The sequence below is a fragment of the Erinaceus europaeus genome, chromosome 8 (assembly GCF_950295315.1).
Source record: "Erinaceus europaeus chromosome 8, mEriEur2.1, whole genome shotgun sequence".
Classification (NCBI taxonomy): Eukaryota; Metazoa; Chordata; class Mammalia; order Eulipotyphla; family Erinaceidae; genus Erinaceus; species Erinaceus europaeus.
This window is the reverse complement of record NC_080169.1, coordinates 16,853,607-16,867,840: the sequence shown is the minus strand read 5'-3', so window position 1 is coordinate 16,867,840 and position 14,234 is coordinate 16,853,607. Positions and strand designations below refer to the sequence as shown.

The following is a 14,234-nucleotide window of genomic DNA, read 5'->3' as shown; positions in this document are numbered from 1 at the left end:
GAGATAGAGACCTGCAGACCTGCTTCACTTCTTGTGAAGCGACCCCCTCCCCCCGCAGATGGGGAGCCGGGGACTCAAACTGGGATCTTTACACCGGTCCTTGCACTTTGCGCCATGTGCGCTTAACCCGTTCCGCTACCACCAGACCCCCATATTTGGTATTTTTACAGAGCTATTGTTTAATATATTTCAGATGTGGCAATGATGCAGTTGGTGAACTGGACAAACAAAAATATTCTTCTCTTCTTGTAAAGATAGATCTTGAAATATGGTGGAAAAAAATATGAAGATGGACATGCTTTAAAACAGTTTGAGTAGAGGACAGTCAGTGAGGATTAGAGTGACCATGACTTGACTGTGGAAACTGACGGGCACCTGAGGAGTCATTTAGTCTAGCAACTTCCAAATACATTTGAAATGGCCAGCTTAATTTTCTAGATATGACTAGCAAGTACAAGCAAAGGATTTCAGCTTTCCCATAAAGCAAAGGTGGTGAACCTTTGTTCTGCCAAGGGCCATCTGGATATTTATAATACGTGATTTGAGGTCACACAAAATCATCAACTCAAAAGCTAGCACTTACAGCCAGCGAGGTGGTTTATGTGGATAGTATGCGGCTTTGTCTTATGCACAATACAGATCTGACCTGGGCCTCAACCACACTGAAGGAAGCTTTGGTGTTGTGTTCTGTTTCATCAGAGGAAGGAGGCAGGGACACACCACTTAATGTTGTTCTGGAAAAAGCTCTTGAATTTATTGACTTTTGAGTCCGACCTGCGGTTACATTGGCAGAGCTAGACCAAATGATTTATATGGCCCATGGGTCAGATATCCCCTTCCCTAAAGTTAGCCTTTTCTCCAAGATGAAATATAAAACTAGGTATGACTGGCCTCTTATTAAGAAGGGACAGACGGGAGTCGGGTGGCAGAGCAGCAGGTTAAGTGCATGTGGTGCAAAGTACAAGGACCGCCATAGGGATCCCAGTTTGAGCCCCCGGCTCCCCACCTGCAGGGGAGTCGCTTCACAGGTGAAGCAGGTCTGCAGGTATCTCTCTCCCCCTCTCTGTCTTACCCTCCTCTCTCCATTTCTCTCTGTCCTATACAACAACAACAATATCAATAACAATAATAACTACAACAATAAAACAAGGGCGACAAAAGAGAATAAATAAATAAATAAATAAATAAGAAGGGACAGTCATAGGCTTAACTGTGTTAACGTTTTTCTTCAGCTGAAAGAACAGCTGGAGGTCTCAGGGTTCCTCTCCTAAGTGGGAAGCCTATCCTAATTAGGCCTGGCTAATAACTGCATCATGGTCTGATACCTTCAGAAACATCTCGTGAACAAACCACAGCATGTCATTTTGTATGTAGACCCTGTACAGCGATGCACATCCCTGGGCATATTAATCGTCTCTTTCTTAGTGATGGTAGATGAATTCCTACTAGTGAAATAAACATAAGTACCAAACCCTGATTAGGTGACTGATTCCACATGGCCCTGTAGTTCATTCAGTCTTGCACTTCAGACAGCGGCCCATGTTGACTTGTTATAAATAGAATACCCATGAACTTCTAAGGGACAAACCTTGGTTTGTGAAGTCTTTCAAGAGACACAACATGAGCTTAGTCAACACTTTTGCAAAGAAACAATTAAGAAAAGAAGTATTAACTTACCACGCAAAGAAGCCAAAGCACAACATAGAGTATTTGTGTCTTAGAGAAGAGATCTTGTCCAAACTTGATGCAAACAATAGCTTCTAGGAAACCAATGACCCTAGTTACAGAAGAAGAGAACAAGAGGTTACAGACTCACCTATCTTTTTAAATTAAATTTAACTTTTTTTTTGCCTCCAGGGTTATCGTGGGGGCTCAGTGCCTGCACTATAACTCCACTGCTCCTGGAGGCCACTGTTTCCCATTTTTTGCTGCCCTTGTTATTTTATTTATTGTTATTGTTGTCACTGTTGTTGTTGGATAGGACAGAAAGAAATGGAGAGAAGAGGGGAAGACAGAGAGGGGGAGAGAAAAACAGAGACCTGTAGACCTGCTTCACTGCTTGTGAAGCGACTCCCCTGCAGGTGGGGTGTCAAGGGGCTGGAACCGGGATTCTTATGCTGGTCCTTGTGCTTTGCACCATGTGCGCTTAACCCGCTTAACCCCCAGACTCACCTATCTTACCTGTGCACACATCTATAACAGCTGGAAACAGCAGGTACCATCTAGCTCAGAGCCTGTGTCCATCAGGAAAGATGCTTATTATCTTATGCTTATCTTATGCTTATTATCTGTTAGGACTCTGCAGGCACAGAAAACCTACTACCTTGGCAGGTGGTTATTCTTATAGTCTGTTGCTGGTAGGAATTTTATCTCTGTCTAAGGCTGGGGCATGTTCCTTCTACCCAGGGGCTCTAACTCTGTCCTCCAAAGCAGTACACGGTGACATTGTGTTTTCCAAGTGAATCTTTAAATAATGTGAAGGGATTTGATTACAGTCCCTGCTAAGGCTTTCCAGAGTTAATAAGCTGTTTTTGCTGAGAACATAAATAAACCCTTTATCCCCTTCTTGAAAACCCAATACTTTTCACATTTTTCTATTAAAAAATATAAAAAATATTAAAAAAGCAACTCTTGGGTTTCACATATAGTCACAAAAATCAGGTCCTCATGGAGGTTCAGAGCTCATGCCTTGTTGAGGCAAAGGAAACTCCCTCATAATCAGGAGGTTTGCCCACAGAGGCTTGGGAGTCTGGCCTGAGCACTTCCACAGAGCTGACATATGGTACAATGATCTTCAAAATGGAGAAGGTGCCAACAACTTTGCCACACATCTGCTTCCTCCCGGTTGGTGTTTCCACTAACGATCTGGAAGTAGTCGTGGACCCGCTGAGCACAGCAACTCAAGAGTCTGACAGTTCAGATTCAACACAGGCACAGGTGTGGAAGACCACACAGTAAGTCCTCGCTAGCTACACTGGCAAGGAATTGACACATATTTTTTTGAGAGTCATAGTTAGGGGCTGGGCAATAGCGTACCTGGTAGAGCACACATGTTACAATGTACAAGGGCCCTACTTGTAAGACCAGTAAGGCAGAGCTGCAGGTGTCTCTCTTTATTTATACTCATCTCCCTTCCTTTCCCTATTGATCCCCCAAATAGGAAAAGACTACTAGAAGAGAAAACTATAGGCCTATATCCCTCATGAATGTTGATGCAAAGATCCTGAACAGGAGTCTTGGCAAATGTAATACAGCAACATATTAAAAGAATAATTCACCAAGACCAAGTGGGATTCATCCCTGGGAAACAGGGATGGTTCAATATTACAGTCGATGTCATTCATCATATCAACAACAACAACAACAAAAGATAAAAATCACTTGGTCATTCGAAAAGGTCCAACATTCATTTATGATAAAGGCCCTTCAGAAACTGGGAATAGAAGGACCATTCCACAACATAATATAGACCATTTACAACAAAGCTACAGCTAATATCATTCTCAGTGGGAAAAAGCTGGAAGTTTTCCCCCTGAAATCAGGAACCAGACAAGGATGTCCACTATCTCCACTGTTATTCAACAGTTCTCAAAGTCCTCGCCACTGCAATCAGACAAGAAAGAGATACCAAACACATACAGATAGGAAAAGAAGTCAAACTACCACTATTCGCTGATGGCATATTATACCTCGAGAATCCCAAAGACTCCACCACAAAACTGCTGGAAATAAAAAGGGAGTCTGGCGGTAGCGCAGCAGGTTAAGTGCACGTGGTGCAAAGTGCAAGGACGGTGTAAGGATCCTGGCTCCAGCCCCCGGCTCCCCACCTGCAGGGGAGTCACTTCACAGACAGTGTAAGCAGGTCTGCAGGTGTCTCTCTTTATTTCCCCCTCTCTGTCATCCCCTCCTCTCTCCATTTCTCTGTCCTATCTAACAACAGCGACATCAATAACAACAATGATAACTACAACAACAATGAAAAAAAAAAAGAAGTAATGGGATATATATTCCATGGAATACTACTCTACAATAATAAAAAAGACCATGTTGTGTCCTTTGGGACAAAATGGGTGGAACTGGAGGTGATTGTGCTTACCAAGAGTAGAAAAATGGTTTCACTCATATGTAAAATCTAGAGATCTGATTTATATGAACTTGCCAAAAAAAAAACAGAAGCAAGCAAACTTTTGCAAGACTTATGAGAACAATAGTGGTTTATCTTTGGATGGTTGGAAGGTGGGTTTATATACTGTAATCTTATAATCATGACCAAGCTATTAATAACAAATACAAATTATTTCAAAAGTTAAAAAAAAAAAAAGTGGTCCAGGGAGTGGTGCAGTGACTAAAGCAATGGACTCTCAAGCATGAGGTCCTGAGTTCGATCCCTGGCAGCACATGTACCTGAGTGATGTCTGGTTCTTTCTCTCTCTTACCTTTCTCATGAATAAATAAATAAAATCTTTAAAAAAAAGTTAAAAAATAAACACTTTTTAAAAGAAGGATTTGTTATTATTATTATTATTATTATTATTTTTAGCAGGTCCCACTGCTTCTTAAGACTCATTTCTCTTTGGGCCACTTCTCTGGGAATTCTCAGTTCTCAATAAAGCATGCTTAATGGACCCAATAAGCTCGCTCACTCGCTCACCCTCTCACTCTCTCTCTCTCTCTTTTTGCATTTCACTTTGTTAATTTCCAACCAGGCAGTCATCTGTGTGTCCTACCACCCTTCAGCCTACTTTATTTCTGCATCTTTTCTTTGTTTTCCTCCCACAGCAGGGATCATATTTTTTTTGGCTGCCTGATAAGAAAGCAGCTGTACTGTAACATTACTCCGCCCTCTTGTCCGCAGGTCCTTTCCCTCAACAAGTAAACAGATACAGCTCAGTGGAAAATAAATCCACTGGCAGGAGAATGAGACCTGGTTAAGGACTATTAGACATGAAGAAAGTAAGACACGTGTAAAGAACATATAAGGGGTAGAGAAAACAGCTTAAATGGTAGCAAGATCCCCTCATCCCTTTTTTTTTTTTAAACAAAAATCACTTGCTTTCCAATGTCCCCATCTCAGGTTATAAGGAACCTGACAGACATGTAAAGGCTCTCTCCAGATCACGAAACTATGGAAATCTAACCCATCTTATCGCTTTTTAGCTGCGGTCCCCGTGAGTAGGAAAATCAGCTTATATTGTGCATTTTTATTAGAAACAATGCCCCTTTGTCTTTTGGTGAGGGGGGCAGTCTTACCTAAGGCTGACTTGAGTAACTCAAGTCTAGAATGAGAGCTGAATACATATATGTACCCACAGGGAGGAGAGATGGATAGAAATGTTTGAAAAAAGGGAGCCGGGCTGTAGCGCAGCGGGTTAAGCACAGGTGGCGCTAAGCATAAGGATCCTGGTTCAAGCCCCCGGCTCCCCACCTGCAGGGGAGTCGCTTCACAGGTGGTGAAGCAGGTCTGCAGGTATCTGTCTTTCTCTCCTCCTCTCTGTCTTCCCCTCCTCTCTCCATTTCTCTCTGTCCTATCCAACAACGACAACTACAACAACAATAAAAAGACAACAAGGGCAACAAAAGGGAAGATAAATAAATAAAATTACAAAAAAAAAAGTTTGAAAAAAGGGCATCTTAGGTGATGCTTAGTTTTATAATTATCATCTTTATTTATTTATTGGAATAGAGGCAGTCAGAAATCGAGAGGGAAGGGAGATAGAGGAGGGAGACAGAGAGACACCTGCAGCCCTGCTTCACCACTCGTGAAGCTTTCCCCCTACAGGCGGGGACCAAGGGCTCAAACCTGGGTCCTTGTGCACTGTAATTTAGATGGAATCTGAACAAACAAATTTCTATATATTTTATAAAAGAAGATCTACAAGTCCTATGTGGGAAATTGCTTTATTTATCAGAGCCTGGGTCCCAAGCATGTGTGACTCCAGCGCTACTGTGTAAGTTTCACAGAGACAGAAACACACTACAGCATCGGAATCTCCTGTGGTGCCAAGGGTGGGCCTCACTCACGGCAAGGAATGCACTCTATTTGGTGATATTTAGAAAGCAGTTTCTATGTTCTCTTTCAATATTTTGCCAAGTAGTTACTCTACATTTAAATCAGAAAAAGGGGTTATCAAAAATCAAGAGTTATCTACATATATACATATGTATACATCTATATGCATAGTAACGTAGTGAAATTGTGCTAGGGGGCTGGGTGGTGGCGAACCTGGTTGAGCGCACATGTTAAGGTGCACAAGGACCCGGGTTTGAGCCCCTGGTCCCCACCTGCAGGGGGAGGGGAAGCTTTGCGAGTGGTGAAGCAGGGTTGCAGGTGTCTCTCTGCCTCTCTTGGATTTCTGGCTGTCTCTATGCAATAAAAAAATAATAAAAAAAAATTTTTAAAGAATAAAAAATAAATTTAAAAAAATATGTTGAAAGCTTCAAATTCATCACAGGACTAAAAAATAACCAAGGAAATTTAGAGGTTTAAGTGTTACTTTTGTTATTTATTTTTCTTTTGATAGAAGGTGAGACAGAGAGGAAGAGAGAGAGAGAGAGAGAGAGAGACAGACGGACAAAGGGCAGACATCTGAAATACTGCTCCACCACTTGATAATCTGCTCCCTGCAGGTGGGGACTGGGGGCTTGAACTGGGTCTTCTTGTTAGTTTTTTGTTGTTTGTTTGTTTTTTAACCAGAGCACTGCTCAACTCTGGCTTATGGTGGTGCAGGGGATTGAACATAGGACTTTGGAGCCTCAGGCAAGAGTCTCCTTGCATAACCATTATGCTATCTACCCCCACCACCACCACCACCACCACACCACCAGGGTCTTCTTGTATAGTAACACATGCACTTTACTTGGTGCGCCTTCACCAGGCCCTGTGAATTTTATTTGTATTATTATTTATTCTACTTATTTTTATTTATTTATTTTTTGCCACCAGGGTTATCCCTCGGGCTTGCTGCCTGTATAATAGATCTGCCAAGGCTGTAGGCCATTTCACTCTTGCTCCCCCACCCCCTTCCCCATTCTTTTCTTGATAGAGATAGAGAGAAACAGAGGGGCGGGGAGATGGAGAGAGGAAGACATTCAGCTTTACCACTTGTGCAGCTTCCCCACGCCCCACAGATGGAGACAAAGGCTTGAGGTCCGGTCTTCTTGCCTGGCGATACATGTGCTCTGCTGGGGCCAGGCAGAATGTACCAGGCCCCTGCCTGGCCTGCTTTATGTGAGCTGTGAGACCCTGCAACAATAGGTTACTCACCCAAACACCCAGCACTGGGTTCCCACGCGTTTGCACTGTGTGTCAGTGAGGTAAGCATAGTACTGTCTGCAAGAACAAAGGTGGAAGCCATTCAGACCTTTTGAGAGACCAACAGTCAAACTAGAATTCAAACACTTTGACACAGTGAATAATATAAAGCATGCCCTCCCTAGTTCCATGGATTGAAGTGCACGCCCAATCTTCCCATTAGTTGGTGAAAATTGTTGTGGCGGTCTAGTGTCAGGCTGCACCGCAGAGAAGAGAGTGGACGTCCAGAGCAAAGGGGTACACAAATCTTTATTATAGGATGGGGGGGGTTTGGTTCAGACCACGTGGGGCCAGCCGGCAATGGCCGTCTCCACTACCTGACCACGGGGGGAGAGAAGGGGGTGAGATCTGAGAGAGGGGGAGCTGAGAGCCCAGAGAGAGGGGGGGGTGAGGGGGCTTTTTTATTGGGCGACAACCAGGGGTGACGTGTAAGGACAGGACTGGTTGAAGGGGACACTGCTAGGATTTCGCGGGGCGTAGTAAAACCTGAGGGCGGAGACTGCATCAGAATAACTCCTCAGCAACATCTCCTCCTATCCCTTTATATCTAAATGGACACAGTAAAGAAAAATGGAATGGAGCAGGCTTAAATGTTTTTAAGGAATGCCGTGCTCAGGTGGGAAGATGTAGGACTTTCTGTGGAGGAGGGAAGGCTTAAATGGCTGCCAACCTTGTGAGATTTATGCGTCCTCCTGTGCTCAACCACTCTTTAGAGAGAGAGACTTACCTGGAGAGACTCATCTCGTAGGTTTAAGCACAGCCTGCTCAACCATCTCTTCACAATATCTCTACATCTTTTCTATCTTTCTATCTAGTAATAGCCCCCAAAGGTGCCCTATATATAAAATTTATATAGTTTAGTTTTGGGAATGAATAGTCACGTTAAACATTTATACTTTTACCTAAATAGTTAGTTACCTTAACAAAAATAACCCCTACTTGGGAAGGGTGACAGGTAGTCTAAGAACAGAGTCTGGGTGTATTTTATTTTTTTATTTATTTGTTGGATAAATACAGAAAGACCTGATGTAGAGGAGGGAGAGAGAAAGACAGATACCTGTAGCACTTGTGAAACTCCCTTCCTGAAGGTGGGGACCAGGGGCTTGAACCCTGGTCCTTGCACATGGTAACATGTGGGTTCAACTGAGTATATTACCCACTAGATGCATCTTAAACAAAACAGAACTATGTAGAGATCCATAAGGTTTAGAAAAAAATTTAAGAGGCACCTCAGAAAATCCAAACATCAGATTTCTAATCTTTACAGTTTTTGTTGAAATGTGTAACCATAATGAAATTTCATGCTAAATCAGAAGTGATTTTCTTTTTTTTTTTTTTTTAAGATTTTATTTATTCATGATAAATGATAAGAGAGAGAACCAGACATCACTCTGGGACATGTGCTGCCAGGGATTGAACTTGGGACTTCATGCTTGAGAGTCCAAAGCCTTACCCACTTCGCCACCTCCCGGACCACCAGAAGTGATTTTCTAATCTGCTTTATAAGAATCACTTCTTTGAGAATTGGGAGGTAGCACGGTAGGTTAAGTACAGGTAGCGCAAAGCACAAGGACTGGCGAAAGGATTCTGGTTCGAGCCCCAGGCTCACCACCTCCAAGGGAGTCGCTTCTAGGTGGTGAAGCAGGTCTACAGGTGTCTATCTTTCTCTCCCCTCTCTGTCTTCTCCTCCTCTCTCCATTTTTCTCTGTCCTATCCAACAATGATGACATCAATAATAACTACAATAATAAAAAACAACAAGGGCAACAAAAGGGAATAAAGAAATATTTTTTAAAAATAACTTCTTTCCCCACTTACTTTGGTGGTTGGTCCTAATTTTCAGAAAGAACTACTCCAAAATTTCCAGAAAGTCATTGCGAGTTTTAACAACTTTTAAATGGAAAAAGGAAATCCAAATCCACCAAGGGAGAATGGCACTGATAAAGCAATTCCTTCAGTAGATCAGACCTTAAGAAGTGTCAAAGAACTGCACTGTTTCTTCCCTGTTTACAGTAAAAAAGGAATGATGGGAACAGGAAGGTGATGCAGCAGGGAGAGAATAGAACCAGTGTAAAGTCCTGAGTTTGAGCCCAGTCACTGCCAAGGCTGGAGTGATGCTCTGGTTCATTGTCTTCCTCTAATAAACCTTTACAACTAATGAAAGAAAAGAAAGGAAGGAAGGAAGGAAGGAAGGAAGGAAGGAAGGAAGGAAGGAAGGAAGGAAGGAAGGAAAAAAGAAAGAAAGAATGAGAGAGAGAGGAGAGGAGGGAAGGGTGGATTTGGGACCTTAACTCCAAAGGATTCAGCTGTGCTTCATTTGCTTTGTTCAAACGTATAGGGTCTGGGAACCAGAATCTCACATTTGGTTGTGGAGGGTCTGTTTGACAAGGAGAATACCCATTCTCCTTGGCAAATGAAGCCATTTATTGTGTGGTTTGCAAATATATTGAAAATGGTGAAAGAAGGTGGGAGTAGATAGCATAATGGTTATGCAAAGAGACTCTCATGCCTGAGGCTCCAAAATCCCAGGTTCAATCCACCACTATAAGCCAGAGACAGAGAGAGAAAGAAAGACATAGGTAGTACCCTGGTTAAAAAAAAAAAAAAAAGAAGTCATCATATAGTATCAGAAAAGCTAACCCTTTTAAATGCTTAGCTTATACTTGGATAAACTGTGTAGAGGTCCCAGTCCCAGGCTACTACTGATCAGTGCCAATGCTCCATATTAGTTCTAAATCTCAAATGCTACTTCTCAACAGAAGTGGAACCCATGAAAGTGCTCTGCAGGCCCCTGGGATCAGTCTCTATGGAGAAAGATCTCTGAACAACGATGCTTCACCATTAGGGCACCTACACAATGCATGTCCTAAGGGTAGGAACACAAACTGTCCTGGCCAACTATCACAAAGATGCTTGCCTTCCTTCCTTCCTTTCTTCTCTCTCTCTTTTTTTTTCCTTCATGGTTATTGCTGGGGCTCAGTGCTGGTACTGTGAATCCACTGCTCCTGGGAGCCACCCCCCCCCCCCCATTTTATTAGATAGGAGAGAGAAATTGAGAGGAGAGAGGGAGATAAAGAGAGAGATAGAAAGGGAGAAAGATACCTGTAGACCAGCTTGTGGAAGCACCCCCTTGGTGGGGAGCCAGATGCTCCAACCCAGATCCTTGCGCTTAGTACCATGTGCTTAACTGGCTGCACTACTGCCTGGCCCCCGGGAAAGATGTTTTGCAAAGGAAAATTAACCTACTTGGCTCTAAAAGGAATAATAAAGTCGCATCCTAATAATAAAAACAAAAAAAAAATAACAGCATTATGACTTCAGGTACACCACAGGAAAATTTTTGTATTTTTCCCATGATCTCATGAGAAACAATCAGCATCTATGCTGCTCATCACCCCCGGCCCCCATACAATGGTGCACTGTAGAAAAGCAAAATATGAACAGATAAACAACAAGTAGAGCTTATAAAGAAATCTGGAGGAAAAATGGTGTAGAGGTGATTGTTTATGCTACAGAGGACTGACAGAAAACATTTTGCTCCTATTTCAGATGTATGATTCCCTATAATGGATTTTTAATGGAAGATAGGCCAGTTTCCATGGCTTTTCTTGTGTTGAACAGAAGACTGCAAAGCAGAGTAAAGTGCTCAAATGACAGTCAGGCTTACACAGAATTACCTCACTGTGGGAGCTGTGATACCACCAATAAAGAGAATCCTACACCAGCTTAATGGATGACTGGCTTGGAACACGAAGATATGTTTCAAAAAGAAGGTATTCAACTCAGTCAGCTGAAAAAGAAAACAGAATTAGTCAACCAGATACTAATCAAAATCATAGATTATTTCAATGGCCATTATTAATGTATTATTAAATTTTACTTAATAATTATTGGGTAGAGACAGAGAGATATTGAGGCGGGAGACTGGGAGATTGAGAGGGAAAGAGATAGTGGGACACCTCCAGCCTTACTTCACCATTGGTGAAGCTTTCCCCTTGCAGGTGGGGAGCAGGGGGCTTGAACCCGGGTCCTTGCTCACTGTAATGTGTGCACTTAACCAGGTGTGCCACCATCTGATGTCCCCCAATTTGTTGTTATTTTTTATACCAGAGAACTGCTGAGCTCTGGTTTATGGTGGTACGGGGGATTGAACCTTAGTCATCAGGTATCTCAGTCATGAAAGTCTCCTTGCCTATCCATTATGCTATCTCCTTCACCCTCAATGGATAATCTTCAACTGAAAATAACTGGGATGCTCAAAGCAGTCTTACAAAATACATGAGGGCTTCAAGGCACTGCCATTGAAAAGATGTCACAGTCAGTACAATATTGGTGCTGGCTTAGTGGGGAGGTGTACGGGGGGTATCAGCTGTCATGACTTCTGGTTTATATGACTGTCGCTTGGGTCATGTGTGTGATCTGCTGGGGTAACAGGAAGTGACGTTTTGAGAACAGCAGACTTTGAAAACAAATGCTTGCCTTGTAACACCTATGTAACTTTATCGAAAAGTGGCTGAGTCTAAAGGAAGTTAAGCACTTTAACAAACCAAGAACAACCTAAGATACTTCATTGAGAGAGAGGATGTCCTGGATGATGACTTGGAATGATGACACAATAATGCTTAGGGCCAGCAAATCTTTGCCCAAAGGTGGAGTTTAAAAGTTTATGTTAAAGGCTGGCTCTGGTTCCGCTGAGGGGGACCTCCCCACCCCGCATGACGATGCAGCTCATTAGACTGACAAGTCTACATGGAAGCATCACGGATAGTACCAGGGGAACCCCATGGACAGAAATATCTCACTACCAATAAAGCAAGTGGTGCTCTCTGTGCCCCTCTCTTTCAAATGGGCCTGGTGGGGATGTGGATCAACCTGCCAATGCCCATGTCCACCTGAGAAGCAATTACAGAAGCCAGAACTCCCACCCTCTGCACACTATTTTTTTTTGGGGGGTCCATATTCCCAGAGTGGGAGAAATGATAAGAGGGAAGATGACCAGAGGGCTCTGAACTCCAACTCCATCAGGACCCAGAGAGAGAAAACAAAAAGAAAGATGTTCAGAAGTAGTAATAAGTGTAGGTGTGACTTAGAAAGGAAGAGTAGGCAAGACTATAGAAGAAAAGGGGCGGGAGTCTGGTGGTAGCGCAGCGGGTTAAGCGCAGGTGGAGCAAAGTGCAAGGACTGGCATAAGGATCCCGGTTCCAGTCCCCGGCTCCCACCTGCAGGGGAGTCGCTTCATAAGTGGTGAAGCAGGTCTGCAGGTGTCTTTCTTTCTCTCCCCCTCTGTCTTCCCCTCCTCTCTCCATTTCTCTTTGTCCTATCCAACAATGACGACATCAATAACAACAACAATAATAACTACAACAATAAAACAACAAAGGCGACAAAAGGGAATAAATATTTTAAAAAATATGTTTTTTAAAAAGGATCAAATCTATACAAATACAGACAGTTATAAAATAATAGTTAGCCCATATCTGCAACCTTGGGAGAACTATTATAACTTCCAATGGAGGGAATGGGGATACAGAACTCTGGTGGTGGGAATGGTGTGGAATTCTAGCAGTTATAATTGTGTAAGTCGATATCAAGTCAATAATAAAACAGAAAAAAACAAACAAAAATCAAGTATCGGGCCTGAGAGGGTTACTCAGTGATATCATGTAGGCACAAGGTCCTGGATTCATTCCCCAGCACTGCATAATAATATGTATGGCCACAAAAACACTCATCCCCCCTATGCCCCAGACAGTGCTCCAGGAAATGTCCTTCTAGGAACATGCTCTGATGTCTGTTCTGGAAGCATTCATCAGCCCTCCTCAGTTCTCGCAATAGGAGAAAACCTGTACCTCCTCAGTATTATCCTGGTGAAACAGAACTCAGCCCCAACACACTTAAAGACTCCCAGTTTTTTTTCTTTCTCTCTTGCTCTTATCTTACTGCCACCAGAGTTATTCCTGGGGCTTGGTGCCTGTGCTAATAATCCACTGGAGCGCTCCCATCGGCTGTTTTTTTCTTTTTTTTCTTTCTATTTTATTTGATAAGACAGAGAAGTTGAGAGGAGAGTGGGAGGTAGGAGGGAGAGAGAAAGACACCTATAGACACGCTTCACTACTTGTGGAGCTTTTTCCCTGCAGGATGCGGGCTGAAGCCGGGCTCCTTGCCCATGGGAATGTGTGCACTCAACTGGGTATGCCTCCACCTGGTCCCTGCGACTTCCAGTTCCGTATCTACTGACTGCCCCCAAACCTGGGGCCATCTAGCCACTCCACACACAAACTCCACTCCCTGAGAATGGCATTGCTATTCTTCCTGTGTGAATAAGGAAGACTGTCTGTCTCAACGGTGACACATGCTCACTGTTTTCCTTGTGATGGGAGTATTTTAAAGTTTATTTATTTATTTATTTATGATACTTATTTATTTCCTTTTGTTGCCCTTGTTTTTGCTGCTGTAGCTATTATTACTGTTGTTGATGTCATTGTTGGATAGGACAGAGAGAAATGGAGAGAAGAAGTGAAGACAGAGAGGAGAGAAAGATAGCCACCTGCAGACCTGCTTCACCGCCTATGAAGTGATGCCCCTGCAAGTGGGGAGCCAGGGCTCGAACCGGGATCCTTACACCGGTCCCTGCACTTTGTGCCACTTGCGGTTAACCCGCTGCACAACCACCCGACTCCCATGATGGGAGTATTTAGAGCCTGAATGTTGAAAATATCATGTCAGATGACTCTGCTCAACAACCCTGGGAGAAAGATGGCATCCCCCAGCTAGTCTTCCAAAGCTGTGAAACAATTAACTGGGGAACAGAAGGATTGATTTAAGAAGACTCTCTTCACAACAGGGATGTTTGGTAATTCGTTTCCCAGACTCGTGGCAAGATGATCCACCTCTGTCATGTAATGTCATCACAAGGAGAGCA

The 14,234-nt window shown here is 43.2% G+C and overlaps 1 protein-coding gene across 2 annotated transcripts in view; it reads right to left on the bottom strand.

Moving 5' to 3' along the window:
* The window catches only part of PTDSS1 (phosphatidylserine synthase 1), a 61,347-nt gene that overhangs the window by 10,748 nt on the left and 36,365 nt on the right, over positions 1-14,234 (bottom strand). For both annotated transcript variants that reach the window (XM_060195982.1, XM_060195983.1), the window contains 3 exons: positions 10,990-11,102; positions 7,265-7,330; positions 1,678-1,777 (listed from right to left, as the gene is read on the bottom strand). In XM_060195982.1, the coding sequence (XP_060051965.1) occupies positions 1,678-1,777; positions 7,265-7,330; positions 10,990-11,102 (279 nt within the window). The remainder of the gene's footprint in view (positions 1-1,677; positions 1,778-7,264; positions 7,331-10,989; positions 11,103-14,234) is intronic.